Genomic DNA, 17,367 nt, shown 5'->3' on the forward strand with positions numbered 1-17,367 from the left:
TTATTTACATCACAATCCTATTTGTTTATACTTTATCTAGATTCATTTACACCATACATCTACTTATTTACAACTGAGGGGCAAACTGATTTGAACTGAAACTTGTGAAGCCCCTAATTGGATATGCAATAAGCAATTGAGGGACATTTGGGGGGACAAATATGCAATATGCAATTGGGGGACAGTTACATATTCTTTTCCCTTTTATTTTTCATGTCCCAGCCGTTAGATTACTTTTATGATACATATATAGCAGTTACTTAGATTAGACTAATTATTAATATAAGTTGTTAGAACTTAAAATTAAAATATTGCTTTAACATCGCGGTTCCACCATTCTTCTCCTCTTCCATACTCTGGCAGTTCATCAGCCCAGACTTCTTGCCAAGTTAGCCAAGAACCTGCCTATTTCTTTGTTTTTTTTTTCTTCTCATTTCTACTTTGATATGTTGATGTAACATTTTTCAAATTATTCAACAGTCTTTCATACCCTTGATTTCCCATAACTTTTCATCCTCCTCTTTCTTCCCATTTATTTTAATATTTTATTGTCTATCAATTATTTCATAATTACACCCAAGCAAAGAATCTTTTGCGTTACAACTTTTCCTGTTACACTTTTAGTACATTAGCTAATTTAATTGACACTTGTTAATTGAAGAAGTTGTATAACATCCTTATTTTTATTATATCATATAAGAACGAGTTCTGCCAAACTCAAATTTTGAATTTTGATAATATGATTTGAGGGTTTTTTTGTCATTATACACTGTATCTCGTACGGTACATTTTCATCTTTAAGTGCAAGCTTCATAGAGTACTGTTGAAATGACTGTTAAGTCCTTATTTTGGTTTGACAGTGCAAGGCTGCTCGTGATGGGCTGAATTTTGGCAATCGTGTATCTGCCATTACGTCGGACGGATGATTCTCCCAACAAGGGAAATATTCTGATGCTTCTTCTTCCAAACAATTACTTTCACATCATTTTATTAACCGTTACTTCTTCTTCTTTTCCCTTACAAAATTTATTTGTCATAACATGCTTTAGGTTGCGGGTTTTAGTTGTGAGATATGATATATTCCAACTTCTTTTTTTTTTGCTACGTTTTAAAATTTCTTAGATTGGATATTTGTACACAATTCATTACATGAATTTCAGAGGAAATTTCCTGTCACGCAATTTCGTTTGTTTGTCCTGATGGCTTTCTTTATATGATTTGCAGGTCATAGATCACTCTGTGGTACAGAACAATTTGAGCATGATCAAGCATTCTACCAAGTGGAACTGAAATATCCTACTTAGAAGAAGGCTGTTATTTGACTATTTGTGTCATCCACTTGGTAAATACTTCCACCAAAGTCGTGGGATTTACATGGTAAATACTTCCACCAAATTACGATCAGAAAAAAAAAATTTCTTTTCCCAAATTGAATATTCCTAATTTCGTGCCAAATAATTTTCTTCAGACCTGCAAATTGAACTTCTTGCATATCTAACAAGTGTGGTATATATGAAAGATAGTTTCCATCTTTCAGTGTTAACTATGACCCCATGCATCCTCTTTTACTGAACATCTTGTTTAACATTTTGCACAATTCATGTCCGAGAAGCTGCTACTGAAGATTGATAAAGGATAGACTCCACAACTGCTAGTGAAGATTGATAGACCACCACAACTGTCCCGTATGCTATGCAGTACACACCATTTACAATTATAAAAGACAAAATTAACAAAGAAATAATTTGATACCTCCTATATATATATATAGTGTGCACACTCTATTGAATATTTTATGGGGAGTGAATACCAATCGTAGGTATTTTATTACAAGACATATGAACGTAGACAAGAAACTCGCAAAAACTAAAATTTAAAGAATAAAAGAAATACAATGTAATCATGCAGACAACTCTTGGGAAAGCCATCTAATGGTGAACTAATTAGCAGCAAATTGTGGAATGAGGTCAAACCCTGTCATATGCCAAAAGATGGCCGCCAATTTTCTTGATGCACCAAAGCTTGCGATCCCTTTGTCCCTGAAAAATGCCAGGTCCAGATTCGACTATGATCGCTTGCAAAAGCAAAGGAAGCTGCAACCAGGTGAAAATGATAACAGGGACACAAGCAATGATTGTGATGGGAATGTAACTCCAGTTGAGCCTCGTCTGAAGTGACAATCCAATTGCTGTACCGAAAGATATCATCATTGTGGCTATAGCAATGAACAAGGAAAGTAGACCTCGAAGCAATTTCTTGGGAAGTGAATCCAGAAAATCCCCTTCTGTATATCTAGATGTTTGAATTGAGAGGAACATGAGCAGAGAAACAGCGGAGGATACCATGGACAATGCGTTTGATACGGAAAATGCTACGAAAAGTTTTTTCGTGGCCAGAATAGGGAGGCCCGTGTTACTATTATTGCCACCCGGTACGGTGATCATAGCAGCAAATGCAACTGTTGCTACCAGAGTAGCTACCACCATGCACGAGTTTGATGTATCCTTCATCCATTCCTTTGCATCCTTTAGCAAATCTTTGTGCTCATTGAAGAATAATTCTCGAGGTGTTTTGTCGTCTAAGTTCTTTTCCGTCTTTAACTCATCATAAACTAATTCTTCCACAGCCTGCATGCAGTTAATCAAAGGACTTGTCTAGGTTGATGCACTTCATTTGCTAAAACTAGGGAATTAATTTTGTAGAAAAACTACCACCGTGAGTATTTGTGTGACAAAATAATGTATTTTCATTTATTTTATTTGAGTATTTTGTTGGCTTTGGACTTTCATGACACCGTGACTCTCAGGCCAGAATATTGCAAAACCCATTCTGGCTACGTATCCTTCTCAAATGTCTCAAATGGCCCTGCTTCTGATCATTCCGTTGTGAAGATATCAAGTAGGAGTCATGTGTTTGTGCATGACTATCAGAGGCCTACTTACAAATCCTGGGGTGACGTGACTCAATACTATAAGAGAAGAAAGGAAGCTTATCATGCTGAACGGACTTCTAGTTTGCCTAGTTTGACAGATGGAAGTGATCACAAATTTAGACAACAAAGCACTGATAATGACTTATCTTGTCCATCTACTAGTAATTCACCTCTCTCGTTCAGAAATGTTCATGATTCAGCTTGTTCTTCAGGAAACCTTAGCCTACCGAATATCGTAAGTGTGAATACAATTGCACCAGATCGTGAGATGAAGGACAACTTTTCAAGTAGCAGACAGTCTTATACATCAAATAGCCAACAAGCAGATATACACTGGAAAATCTCTCCGAGGACAATGCAGTTACCTCCAAAGTCTTCCCAACCTAAAATTTCCCTGCCAAAATTATTCGAAGAACAGAAAGAAAAGTATCCCTCAATTGATAAAGGCAGTGCTCATAATGTAACAAAAAGGGAGGCTGCTGCTGAAAAGTCTGTTGGTGTTGACAAAATAAATGGAACCCCCACAGGAAAAGGATCTGTGGAACCAGAAGCTATTATCCAGTCAAATCTTCGTGAGAGGCTTGGTTGCATTTATGACAAGGTTCTTGTGGTTGATACTGTCTCTGCTGCAAAGGAAGTGGTTGGTATGCTCACAAATCAATACAGGCATATGGTCCATGCATGTGACACGGAAGTATGTTTTTCATTTGACTTGCTTTTAGACTATTTTACATTTGCATACAACCAGTTGAATCCTGTACTTTAATTATCTTATTCGCTTAATATTCATGCTCTCTCCAGTAGCATTCAATTTTTTTTTGGGAGCTCATTTTACTGGTTTCTGCTAATGTCTAGGTATCAAAGATTGATGTTAAGCAGGAAACACCAGTTGATCATGGAGAAATTGTATGCTGCAGTATTTATTGTGGACCGGAAGCGAATTTTGGAAATGGCAAGTCTTGTATCTGGGTAGATCTTCTTGATGAGGACGGGAGGAATCTTTTGGCTGAATTTGCTCCTTTTTTTGAAGACCCGTCAATTAAAAAGGTAAAGATTTTTTGTATGTAATTCTGTGTGGGGCTCTTTGTTGCTCATCAGTTCTTCGAATGATTATATGCCATGTGGGGAACTGCACTGGCTTGTTTTTCTGTAGGTGTGGCACAACTATAGCTTTGATAACCATGTTATAGGGAATTATGGACTTAAACTTGCTGGTTTCCATGCTGATACAATGCACATGGCCCGATTGTGGAATTCATCAAGAAGATTAGAAGGTGGGTATTCTCTGGAAGCCCTTACCGTGATTCTTCTGTCATGTCCGATGCTAGGTTATGCCTTGGTGAAGAGTTGATTGGTAAGGTGTCAATGCAAAACCATCTTTGGGAAGAAAAAAATTTCTGTTCACTTGAAGCTCCTGAATCTGTGCAGAGCAATGGGTGGTGTAGAAAGGTTGAAATTGAATGGGGAAACCATGCCCTATCCAACAGAGTTCAGGAAGCTGTCCAGGCAATGTTAAACTTTGTCAAAAGAGAGGGCCCCAAGGGATGGGATGACCCATGGAGTTAAATATCAACTTTTTTTTCCTTTTTTTTTGAATTGTTATGTCATTGAATTCAGGCAATGGCGGTCCTCCTTTTAGTTGTTTGATTTTTTTATAGGTACGGAATGGCATCTATAGCGAAGTTAGTATATTAGTATAGTTTCTTTTCTTCTGAAAGAACTTAGAGTTTCAATGGAAAGTTCAAAGACTTGTATATCTGACATAATTGTGGCATGAATGAAGTGAAGGATTATTTGTTGTTCTACATTGGATCTCGGTGTTATTATATGGTGTGATTAATTTCTCTTTACCTATGTATTCCTAGCAATTAAAAGTGTTAGCATAGCGTAGCTTCTAAAGCAATATTCTAATGTGGTAGAATAGCTATCTTGACACTTTCAATTATCAAGAAAAATATTTTTGTTGGTAGATGAGATGCTATAACAACATAGTTTTCCTGACACATTTTAATGCTACGAGGCTATCCCCACATTGGAAGGGACAACACTCGTCCCAGGTGTAAGGAAAAGTAAAATGTCAGCTTAAATTATCTATACTGACACCTTTAAATGCCGCTAAAGGGCATTTTTGTTGTAGTGTACCATCATAAACCAGAATGCAAAAATTATGACTATGATGTTAATTAACATAAAGTTTTGGGTCAGCTATCATGCTTTTTGATGCCACATTTTATTTTGAGGAAACACTACTTGTCCTATTATTTCAAATTCATCGAGACATGTATCCTTCTAAAACATGGACCAAAATAGGTGTATTACTAAAAGCGTGACCCAAAAAAAAAATCTAAAACTGTTTAGAAATGTGACGGGTGCCTAAAAGTTAAAGGGGTATATCTACGTACACATGCATCTTATATGGAAAGTAAAGAGTATTTGACAAACGGTTTTGAGATAGAATTACAAAAAAAAAAATTTGCATTACTTACCTTAAACCATTGTAATTCTCGCTGCATCTGAAATGCAGGACCTGGGACAGACTGGAGTTGAGGTGTAGGAGCCAAATTTGCAGCCAAATGAAGAGAATTGTTATTCCCTTCAAGTTTTAAATCGGCATACGCCTTAGTATTTTTTCCAATGTAATCGATCAAGTGATTAAATATCTTCACTCGGCGATGCTCAATAGCTACATGCAACAACAAACGTCCGGTGCCGGTGGCTGTGTCTGCATATTGACCCTCATGCCACTTCCAATGTCCAGAGGTTGTGTCTGTATATTCAGGCGGATTCGAACTTGCGGTGGCTGTGTCTGCATGTTGAGTGGCATCATTCCACACCAAACTTCCTTTGACTGTGCTCGTATAATGAGCATGACGCCACGGCACACTTCTGGGGGCTTTGTCTGCATACCAAATTAGATCAGGAAAAGCTTTTAGACACTTTTCTACAAGCTCAAATACTCCATGCTCCACCGCTAAGTGCAAGATTGCAGTGCTATTCTCAGGGATGAAGAAATCCTGAACAAAGTCCATTTCTTTCTCTTCCTCTTTCCCTTTCTCTCGCTCTTCCTCAGGGATGACGAAATGCAGAAGAAAGTCCATTTCTTTCTCCTTCTCTTTCTCTTTCCCTTTCTCTTTCTCTGGCTCTTTCGCTATCTCTTTCTCTGGCTCTTTCTCTGGCTCTTCCACTTGCTCCTTCTCTGGCTCTTTCTCTTGCTCCTTCTCTTTCTCCCGCTCTTTCTCTTTCTCTTCTTTCTCTTTCTCTTTCTTTTTCTCTTCCTCTTCCTCTTTTTCTTTCTTATGTAACTCATCACATACAAACTTTACAAGTCTAACCGCAAGCACGTGGCTTTGCTTTACTTCTGACATCTCTCTTATTCCTGAGACAAATAGAAAAGACAAGTAACGTAAGCACGCACAAGTTTTACATTTATATTGAAGATTATTCGGAAAAATATTTTAAGAATAATGGTCCAGTGCTTAATTTTTTGTGATATACCTCATCAAAACATGAGATTTGATCTAGGAGTGTTCGGCTTCATTGAACTAAGTGTTCATTAACTGTAAAATAATCGAGAATATTCAAAAAAAAATTACAGGCTTGAGGATTCAGCGCATGAAGTTAAAGTTTAAAAATGGTGTTAAAATCGAGTAAATCTCCCGTTTCTCGCAGCCAGTTACAACCACCGCATTGCCGCCGTTCCTTTTCTGTTTCTCTTTTTTTTTTCACTTCTTGCTTTTTATTCTTTAATTTCTTTTTCTTCTTCCTTTCTCTGCATTTCTATTTCATTTATTTTATCTGTTTCCACTTTCCTTTATTTTCCAATAAAGCTTCGAGTGGAATGATGCTAGCGATAACAGTGGTATGGCGGCTTCTGCCACCGGTGGTAGAATTTCACCAAAAATCATTTGAGATGCTGATTTTGTGTAGTCTGCTATTCTACTGCAGAATTTGGCCAAAAAAGGCTGGGAAATGATAATTTGGTGCATGATAATAAAATTTAGCTATGTTATATGATTTTCTATCCATAACATAATATTCAATATAATTCTAGATAAGTGTCTTTGTTAGACCTTTAATGTAGATTTAAATGATTGGCTTTGTATAGAAACCTTAAAATTTAATGCTTAAATGTGGATTTAAATTTAACTAATTCTTTCTTTTCAAAAACTAGAGTTTGATTATTTGCACAATGACATGGAAAAGGGCATTTATGTAAAAATGTGGATTTAAAAGCAATAGTTGATTCTCTCTTTTCAAAACTAGAGTTTGATTATTTGCACAATAACATGGAAAAGGGCTTTTATGTAAAAATCTAACAGTGATGACTAAAGAAACTACACCGAAGAGCAAAAAAGTATTGTTTCTGATGCCATATGATTAGAATTTTCATTAAATTAATTGCAATCTATAGAGAGACAAAAGAATGTTGGAAAAAAAAGATTGAGCAAATTTTTCTTACACCGTCAATGTAAGACGTTTTTACACTGATGGCTCACTAATATTGTACCACCTCATGAATGAGAGTGGATAACCTGTTTTATCCATTTCTATTAAACAAAAAGTGGAGATTGATATTAAATAAAACAATAAGCTAATTAACTTTCAATTTAATATCATCTGGAACTCTCTAATCAATGGTGTAGGTGATTGATGAAGCTTTCTTCAAGAAAGACCTCTAACTCTCTCTATCCTTCTTGTTCTTTTCTTCTTGCTTGGTAACCAAATCATTTCTACCAATTTGAACACTACATAATCACCAAATTTTTTCTTTTTTCACATCTAATTACAATATCCTAATCTCCTCCAAATTTCATAAAAATAGGGGGCAGGTTAACTCTCCTAAAGGAATCAGAAATGGCTATTGACATAGATGGATGTCTATTGACCCTGATTGGCAGACCTATCAAATTTCTTTACATCGATGGATTGTTATATATTAAGTTGGGAAGAATTGGGAGGAGGGTTGGGTTACGTGGTAAAATGAAAGGGATTCTAAGTAGAAGGTCCTGAATTCAAGACCTCTCACTTAAAAAAAAGGTTGGGAAGAATTTCAGGAACCTTAGCATTTCAATTTTGATTTTTTAGATCCACCTATTAGGTTTCTTTACACCCAAATTCTTTGGAATATATTTTACATAACTTGAAAACAAAATCACATTTTCCAATCCAAACCTCAAATCCATGTTGACATAAAGGAAAATTTTCTTTCTTTACATCCAATTCAAAACTCCAATTTAGTCCAAACTTAATGGGAGGTTTTATTGGGCATATTTTGATTGCAAAAGGACATTGCTTCAAGCCTATTGGGTGTCTGGGAAGGGCAAAAAAAGTAGTGGTAGTGAGATGGTTGAGACAAAAAAGTGAAGGAGGAGAAGAAATTGTTTGAGATATCATGAAATTCTATTTTTTGTTTAAGGATTATTTTATTCAATTAAATAATTTTGATAAGATAGTCAACTGATTATAAGGGATTACCAACTTCTATTGCTGAGGTGGCACAATATCATGGATCACTAGTGTAAAACAAGTTTACACTAACAATGTAGAAAAGATGTACTCTTATTTAATAGAAGTTATTCATTTTAAAGTTTTGAACTAATTTGGATAAATTATGAGGTTCATTTTTTCCATTGGACAAATATTAGGGGAGGTAAACATAATTTGGATAGACCTTAAGGAAGGTAATTGTAATTAACTCAATTTATAAAAGAGTATTTTGGGGCTTTCAGATTTGCATTTGTACTGATCCAAGCATTATTTTTAACGGTAATTGAGGGGGGCATTTGGTAAATGTTTTGTCATAGGATAGATTTCATAATTTTGTTAAACCTCACAGGATGTAGATGTAATTAATCCTAAAGAAACATTTTTAACCACCCAAATTAGGAGTATAATGAACTAATATTCGTTATTGTTTCATTTCCCCCAACGTCAAATTAGATTAATAAACGGAGATAAAGTAGACACAAAATTTCCAAACCTTTAATGAACTTGCTCATAAATTTAAAGAATGAAGCTGCTGAGCATCGATTCTTGCTGTTAGCACCATCACTTGTCGAATCTTCGTGTTTTGTTTCCTCGTCGTCAACTGGTACCACTAAAGATTAACGGAGAATTAGAATAAAATCACAAAAATTGGAACTAATAAACTGAAGAACTACCTATCGCATATCAATGTACTTTTTTTTTTTACAAAAAAGATAGAAATCCTATACTACAGTAATGAGTTGGAAATGAAAGAAATAACTTTTACGTCGCAAATTTTACTTATGAAAGCATATAATTAAGAGTGTGTGTAAATATATAAATGTATATGTATCTTGTATATATAGACACATTGTCCAAGCAAAATGAAATATCATATGTGGAATATACCTTAAGCGAACCAGAAATTCTAAGGGTGAAGATTCGAAAATGAGTACTTACAATCATACATCCAGGATATCAATGGAGAAAGTTTATTTCCACTCAGAAATGCTTTAGACTTCATTGCAAGTACATGAAGTATGGACGTTCCTTTGTCATTTTTTTTAAGAGTTAACTTCGGATATCTCTTAAGGATACGCAATGCAGTATCTGTAAAAGAAATCTATGATCATTTTAGATTCTTTGGTTGAAAAGAATTTTATAGATGCAATTGAGCTTTTTCAAAGAGTTTTTGTTATCTTAGAGGCAAGGATGGAAATTGGGGCAGGGAGCGCCACCACCCCATGTCCTGGAAATTAACCTTTATTTTCTCCTCTAATTAAAAATTGAAGGATTTTTTTTTCAAAAAAATATTATTATGAATCAGAAATTTTGCACAATAACTTCATAAGATTGCCACACATATATGTATAGAGCTTATCTGTACGGTGGCCAGGCTCACCATATGACCCCGAAGCAGTGATTGCCACAATGAGATCGGGGCCTGAATTATCCGTGAAGGCATTGCAAACATCTCTTCTCTCACTCTCAAGGTCACGAGGCAAATTCTCTTCCCGACTAACTCCGTAGAGATATTCCACCATATTCTTGCTTTCTGACGGTTTTCGCCATTTAGCAGCATAGAAGAGGGGAGTATGTTTGTTCACATCCCCAAGGTAAGGCAAATTTGGGTTCTTGTTCACCATTGCTTTGGCAGCGTCCACACCTGCAGCTAAGGCCACGTGATGAAGAGCAGTTCGGCCGAGTTGGTCTCTGGCTTCAACCTCCTTCTCAGATAACCTCCCCACAAGCTTCTGCACAAACTCCGACTGGCCACAGCTAGCTGCCACATGAAGGGCTGTCATGCCAAGGTTGGAGATTTTTGCTGTCTCTGCATTTTGATTGGAACGAAATTCGCTACAAGCGTCTTTCCAATTTCCTTCCATTGCTGCTCTGTAGAGTTCTGGGAGCTTGGTTGTAACAGCTTTAGCAATTTGTTGATCCTCCAATTCCTTGAATTGCTTTTTACCTACCAATATGCAAGAATAGGCTGAGCTAAAAAGCAAAAAAGAAAAGAGGGGGAAAAAAAAGGCCAAGCTTCGGTCAAGCATGGTACGTTGGCCAATTGTCCATCCTCAAAATTTCCAAAAGTCTGCTTGCACCCTATGGAATTCGTTTCATAAGGAATAACAGCCAAGCATATTGTCCTCTCCTAGGAAGCTACTAGTTTATGCTAAGTCAAAATTACCAACATGCAACGCAAGAAAGATACAACCAAATTTAGGAAATAATGTATATTTATTTTTTTGAGTTAACAAATAGTTGTCAAATTAGAAGAACGATAAAGAAAACAAAGGCAATAATTGTTCATCTCCACCCAAGGAATACCAAGAATAAAAAGAAAAAATAATTGAAATAAAACTCAAAATAGGGAATGAGACAAAATTATTGGTATTTATAAAATTGTGCTCAAAGTAATTACCCTATAGTTGTGAGTTAGGACATATATCTTTTGTCACACAAAAGTAATCCAAATATATGTCATGTGGCGTTAGAGTACAGTACCATCTCACGAAGGAGTTAGAACTCGGATATAAGTTTTAAATTTTATGCATTGACATGAAACTGCTAGAAAGATGCACAAATTTCTGTGTACTAATTCATTACTCATTATAATAATATCTTATGCAAGATTAACTTGCGAACGCTAATACCTAAAATAATTTGTATTCCGGCCTAAAAAGTAGGGCTGAGCCTATCTTTCTTCAGAAGTTTTGTGGAGTTTGAACTCAATTAAGGTCTCGTTTGGGGTTGCGGTGTTTTTGGTGAAAAAAAACAGTTTTATGTGTTAAAAGTACTTTTAAAATGTTTGGTGAATATCATCCCATAAAATTAGGAATAGAGCTTTTGGTATTAAAAACATTTTTAGCAAAAACTCAAATTTGGTACTTTTAAAATACCTTTTGTGATTTCAAAAATAAAACATCCAATGTAATCATTTTATCTTATATTATGAACCAAATAAAGAGATAAACACTTTTAAAAAATTTTAAATTATATATTATCCAATACAATATGTACTTATTGAATTATATCTCTAAATAATATATTTAAAAGCACTTAAGTAGTTAATAAGTATTTTAATTAAAAACCCTATTAGAGAATTACTTTTCAATAAGTTATGCAACCTCAAATGGGTCCTAAATAGGATTGGCCAATAGGGTTCCTGTTCCATTTCTCACTCCAAAGTCTGAAAAAAATATAAGAGCACAAGGTTATGATCGGATATGGTATAAACTCAAAACGAAAATTTACAGTCGCCTAATTAGCAATCAAGACTTTGACGGGTAAGCGGAATGAATAAATCTATGAAGCTTTCATTTATAATCCTCTGACAAAGCACCCAAAAAAAAAAAATTCTTACCTTGTTTCATCTTCTCAAGAAATTTCAAGTCGCGCACACCGATCATGCTGTCGTCCATCGCACCACGCATGCTGGCTACCATCCCACTATGCGTGTTGCCCTTCATCTCAAAAAATTATATTTTTCTTCTCTTTGGTCTTAATTTGCTTGTGATAATCGAGGCTCAAGTTTTAGACTAATTTATATCTAAAAAAAGCGGGCATTCAGTGTGTTACATGCTGGTATCAAAAGTACTTCCAGCTCCTGTGACACTGTTAGGAATGATCTCTTGAGTGTTGCAGGGTTAAGTTTTGGCATTAGATTTTACTGATAAAAAGAGTCTTCCAAACACAAAAAGTACTCTGCAATGGGCAATGATGACGAATTAATGTTGAAGTACACTAGTGCTTTTAATTTTGTCTGGTCCCTACGTAATCAGGGCAGGGCATCTTCTTTATATCTTTCTCTTTTTCTTTTTGTCTTTTTAGTGTTCTTGATGTTTATGGATGAAAGGATTGGTGAACATCCAAGATGATGAATTATTCCAACATAATCAGAACAGTTCTTATTATCTTAATTATCGTTTGCCTACTTGTTAGTGAGCTTTCTTGTGAAAATGGTACCGATTGAGGAAATCACATATGATTTAGTTTTAGATAATGAATTAATGTCCCATCCATGAAGAATGTTACTCATTTGAATATTGTGCGACATAAGTTGAAATTTCTCAAAGTGACAAAAAGATTATTTGGGTGTACAAAGATTAAATTTTTGTGATCATTTTCTCTAAACTAATTGAGGATAGACTGCAGTATTGACGTCTTTACTAAGTGTGCATTGAAATTTAGAGACAACCGACAGAATAAAAGCACATTTGCTCTTTTTTTTTTTTTTTTGAATTGACTGCTTGCAATTTTATTACCAGAATGATTGGTACATTCGCTTTTCCAGTTCTCGCCCTTTCATTTGATTGGGGCCTCTGGTCAGGTAAAGAAGCTTTGGTGGATTATCAAGAAAGACGCCATAAAGCCGCATAAGTTAAGAAAATTGGACCCATTTGGACGGCTAATTTTTGGAATTTTTGTAGAAACATATACTATAATAATTTGATATATGTGAGGTAAAAAAATAATTGAAAAATGTATTCATAAAAAATATAAAATTTTTTTGAAAAAAAATGGCATCCCAAACACAGCGGTTGAAGAGGCAAAGATCAAACACTTCCCAACTTTGGGGATAAACGCTAAATTTAAAAATATACACTTTTCCATCCTCTGGTGGTGGTTTGAGCAAAAGATGTAAAGAAATGGAAGAAACTATAAAACCAATAAAACAATGTTAAAAAAAATTAAATAATATATAGTTGACCAATTGCAATGGAAAATGTATAAGGTTGGTTTACAACATTTGTGCAATGTAATTTGGACTTTTTTCAAACAATGAAAGTTTAATTAATATCATGTATTATATTATTTTTGATGCCAACATCCTTCTAACTTTTGCTTATGCCGAATAAAATTTATTCCTTTTCTCTCCGGTAAGTTCTTCCTGTATATTTAGGTGCATATGACTTCAAATAGACGCATCAGGAAATGATTTGAAAGAAAAGAGAAAGAAACTGTTTAATTTGATCTTTCTTCTAATCGCGTCATACTGCCCCTTGTGTACCTTTTTATTTTAGACGCTTCAAAATTCATCCAGCGACCACCTTCCCTTGCTGGTTGGAGTCCTTGCAATTTGGTGACTGGCAAATTCACATATTAAAATTCAGGAGGGTTCCTAATAATAATGACAAAAACAATGGTAATAATAATTTCTAATGGTGACTAGTGAGCATTTGTCAATATATTTAAATTACATATAACTTGTCATGTAAATGCACAGACTTATATTCATTGTATTCATACATTAGATATTTTCTGTTAATTAATTATTGGCAAAAAAAAAAACACTCATAATGAGTGCTAACACTGTTTTCGAAACTCTTATTATTAGTATCACTGCTTTCTAAGATTTTATATTCCTTTCAATTTTGTTTTCAAAGCTTAGATCTCAATAACTCAAACAAAAGAGAATGGAATGGGTCCAACAACAACAATGTTGTATCACCAACTAGGGTTGATACCATTTGTTAAAGTAGTTTTGGTGTCGATGATTACACCTGGAATTGGTTAATGAGACGATCTAATATCTAAACTTTATTTCGTGCCAATTTAGTTCAATTAACAGAAAACTGAAATGGCAAAAGAAAAAGTTTAGCCTAGCTGCTGAAGTGACAAAAGAAAAAGGAAAAGTAAAAAGGGAGAGAGATAGAGAACTGAACTTTGGCTTCTCACTTGTAGTGTGACATTCATTAAAGTTTAAGGTGTCTTCTTCTCGTGGGTCATTTATGGCATGTGGAAGGATTTGAGCATTACAACAAGATTTGAAAAAGGAATTGATCGTGATTTGAACCTGTCCTTTCAACGATCCCTCTTAATTGAGATAATGAGATAATAGAGGAGATCTAATGTTTTAAATAGAATTCTTTTGGAAAAATGGTCATTTTCGTCTCTAAACTTTTTTTGCCCGTTGATTTAGTCCCTAACTTTTATTTTTGACCAATTTAATACATGAACTTAATTTTCGGGTCCAATTAAGGCCTTCTACGGCAGCGCCACCACCTAAAAATAATTTAGCTCCTAATTTAACATTAAACAAGGGCATTTTGGGAACTTCAGGCCAAGATAATTTGTACTCCATGCCTTGACAAGTATCCAAAGTCAAATGCTTTGGGCTGTTGAGGCCAAAATGCTACCATGTTTTTCCAGCTTGTTCCTTTTCAAATTTTCAGCGTTCATTTGTTTTTTTTTTTTTTTTTTGCAATGAATCTCTCTGAAGTTGCTGCGATTTCTTTTTGCAGAATATGCTTACACGCTGCAAGTCGATGAGAAGAGTGATATTTATAGCTACGGCGTGGTGTTATTGGAAATCTTGACCGGGAAAAGATCTGTGGATGCAGAATTTGGGGATGGGAATAGTATAGTAGATTGGGTGAGGTCTAAGATTAAGAGTAAAAATGGTTTTCTTGATACTCTCGACAAAAATGCTGGTGCGTTGTGTGCCTCCGTGAGGGAGGAAATGATGCTAGTGCTAAGAATTGCATTGATCTGCACCAGTCGAAATCCGGCTGACCGTCCAACTATGAGGGATGTAGTATCAATGCTGCAAGAGGCCAAGCCGAAGAGGAAACTGCCAGGAGGCGGCGTAACTGGAGGCGGCGGCGGCGAAGAAAATGGCACCGCTTGCGATGCTGTTCCTTTGGCACGAAAGCCGCCACCTATAATTGAATGTTAATAGGATTGCGATTTTTTTTTTGGGGTTTGTTTCTTCACTTTTCTAATTTTGATTGTGGGGATTGGTATAGGAAAGTCGATTTTTTTTTTAATTTACTCAGTTTGATTACAATTCATACCTGAAGTTCCCAAAATGCCCTTGTTTAATGTTAAATTAGGAGCTAAATTACTTTTAGGTGGTGGCGCCGCCGTAGAAGGCCTTAATTGGACCCGAAAATTAAGTTCATGTATTAAATTGGCCAAAAATAAAAGTTGGGGACTAAATCGACGGGCCAAAAAAGTTTAGGGACGAAAATGGCCATTTTTCCAATTCTTTTTGTTTCTTTATCCATTTTGGGACCAGGTCATACTTAAAATAAAAAAATTGTATTCTTTTTTTTTCAACTCATTTACATAATCTATTTTTGGCTCGGTGGGATAGGCGAGCCATTCCCCTTTCTTTTTTATTTATGATACCAGTCCGAGAAAACCAATAAAGAAACATTGTGAAAATTAGGAGGAGGGTGCTACAAGAATTAGTTCTTATAAGGGGATTAATGGGTAGTATATTAAAGCACAAGCTCAAACCACATTAATATTACGACATTGCTCGAGTTTGGTCTAACCCATTTTAAAAAGAAAATAAATTAAATCCCCACATTTGATGTTTCCAAATTGGTATTTTATAATTACGTAACCAGAGTAGAAACCCCAAATTTATGCATTGACATGAAGCTCTTAGATAAATACACAAAAATTTTGCGCATTATGTCATTACTTTTATAAACTCAGACAATATTAATTCATGAATACTTCTATGAAAAAAAACGGGTTTAAGTAGAGCTGGGTATCTTTCTCCAAAACTCGATACATAATTTTGTGGAGCTTGAACTCAACTGAAGCTTGCCCTTTTCTTAATTAATTGGAGGGGTTGAACTCGGATTAACTAAAGCTTTGCAATAACCTAATTAACAAATTAATTCATTTTCAAGTAATCTGAATGAAAAAATTTAATGAGCTTTGATTTTAATATATTCCAAAAAAGCACAAAACACTACTAATTCTTACCACCTTTGATCTTCATAAGCATCTCTGGGTTGCGGAACATCCAAATGTCATACTCCATCTCGATAAATTATGGTTTTATTTTTTCTTTGATCACCCTTTCTTCTCTACATTCATGATAATAGAGTTCATGTCTACACAAATTTATAGTTAAAAAATAAAAGTGAATATTCTTTGTGTTACATGCTAGAAAGTACTACGTCCATTACAACGTGATCAAGAATGATCTCTTGATTGTTGCAGGGTTAAGTTTTAAAGCATCAGTACTTTTAAATGATCTCTTGAGTGTTGAATCACAGTAGTTTTAATTTTTTCCAGTCACTCCATGATCACGGCAGGGCATCTTTTCTTCTCTCTTGAATTTGGATGATAATGGATGCAAAAGATTGATGAACATCTCTACTTCTCAGTCAGCTTTATTGTGACAATTGGTACGAAAGAGAGAATCACATGGGACTTAATATTAGATAATGGATTAGTTTCTTATATTCCAGGAACTTAAAAATGGTGGAATAATATATTAAGATGTCACGAATTATTATTTCATGTTTTATTTGAAAATTATGCATCATAAGTCAAAAAGTTCTTGAGTAAAAGAATTTGTTTTGCTGTACAAACCATTGAATTTGTAGTAAATGTAAGTGATGATTGTCTATAATTTAGTTGAGATTGTCTACAATATTGATCTTATTTGACAAGCGTGGAATAAATTTAGAGACTTTGAACAAAAGTAAATTTGCTCTTTTTTTTTTTGTAGTATTGACTGGTTTCAGCAATGCAGCTCCCTTTCTTGGTGCTCTCCCTTTCTTTTGTCTGGACAAGTAGGAACTAGAATTGGTGGATTGTGAAGCAAGACAAGGGAGCTGCATTTATAAGATAACTAGTTTTTGGCTGCCACGCATTGGCGCAACAATGCCCAGTTTTAAGTTTAACATACATAATTTTCGGTTTCTATATATAATGCAATACACATAATTTTCTAATATGGAAATTCATGTACAAATGGCGCAAATATGCATCTATAATGGTGATAGATCTGTCATTGAATCCAGAAAGTCTAAATTCCATTATATGTTTAGCTAAGTCTTACCACAATTTACTTGAATAAATATAATTACACAAGAGCATAATTAATTGAATTAGGTCTCTTATATCTTAACATAAAAAAACAAAAATTACCAAGTTTAAATATACCATGCTTTGCATCCCTAAGTTATCAATAGGTCAACATGTAGGGTGATCGAAGA

The 17,367-nt window shown here is 34.8% G+C and overlaps 3 protein-coding genes across 5 annotated transcripts in view; 2 read left to right on the top strand and 1 right to left on the bottom strand.

Moving 5' to 3' along the window:
• The window catches only part of LOC113711208 (uncharacterized), a 195,439-nt gene that overhangs the window by 151,825 nt on the left and 26,247 nt on the right, over positions 1-17,367 (top strand). The gene's annotated exons all lie outside the window — the stretch shown is intronic.
• On the bottom strand, positions 1,730-11,995 carry LOC113712717 (uncharacterized). 3 transcript variants are annotated; one of them, XM_027236251.2, is made up of 6 exons: positions 11,763-11,995; positions 9,801-10,367; positions 9,359-9,508; positions 8,913-9,029; positions 5,419-6,308; positions 1,730-2,627 (listed from the first exon to the last, which is right to left on the bottom strand). In XM_027236251.2, the coding sequence occupies exons 1-6, from the start codon at positions 11,866-11,868 to the stop codon at positions 1,968-1,970; spliced, it is 2,490 nt and encodes an 829-aa protein (XP_027092052.1). In that variant the 5' UTR covers positions 11,869-11,995; the 3' UTR covers positions 1,730-1,967. The 3 variants fall into 3 exon arrangements, with proteins under 3 accessions (XP_027092052.1, XP_027092053.1, XP_027092054.1); XM_027236253.2 differs by lacking the exon at positions 1,730-2,627 and adding an exon at positions 3,197-3,558; XM_027236252.2 differs by lacking the exon at positions 9,359-9,508.
• Positions 3,541-4,737, top strand: LOC140015500 (DNA polymerase I B, chloroplastic/mitochondrial-like). The gene is made up of 3 exons (XM_072068131.1): positions 3,541-3,615; positions 3,788-3,979; positions 4,086-4,737. The coding sequence occupies exons 1-3, from the start codon at positions 3,610-3,612 to the stop codon at positions 4,281-4,283; spliced, it is 396 nt and encodes a 131-aa protein (XP_071924232.1). The 5' UTR covers positions 3,541-3,609; the 3' UTR covers positions 4,284-4,737.

This window comes from Coffea arabica, chromosome 10e, assembly GCF_036785885.1.
Source record: "Coffea arabica cultivar ET-39 chromosome 10e, Coffea Arabica ET-39 HiFi, whole genome shotgun sequence".
Lineage (NCBI taxonomy): Eukaryota > Viridiplantae > Streptophyta > Magnoliopsida > Gentianales > Rubiaceae > Coffea > Coffea arabica.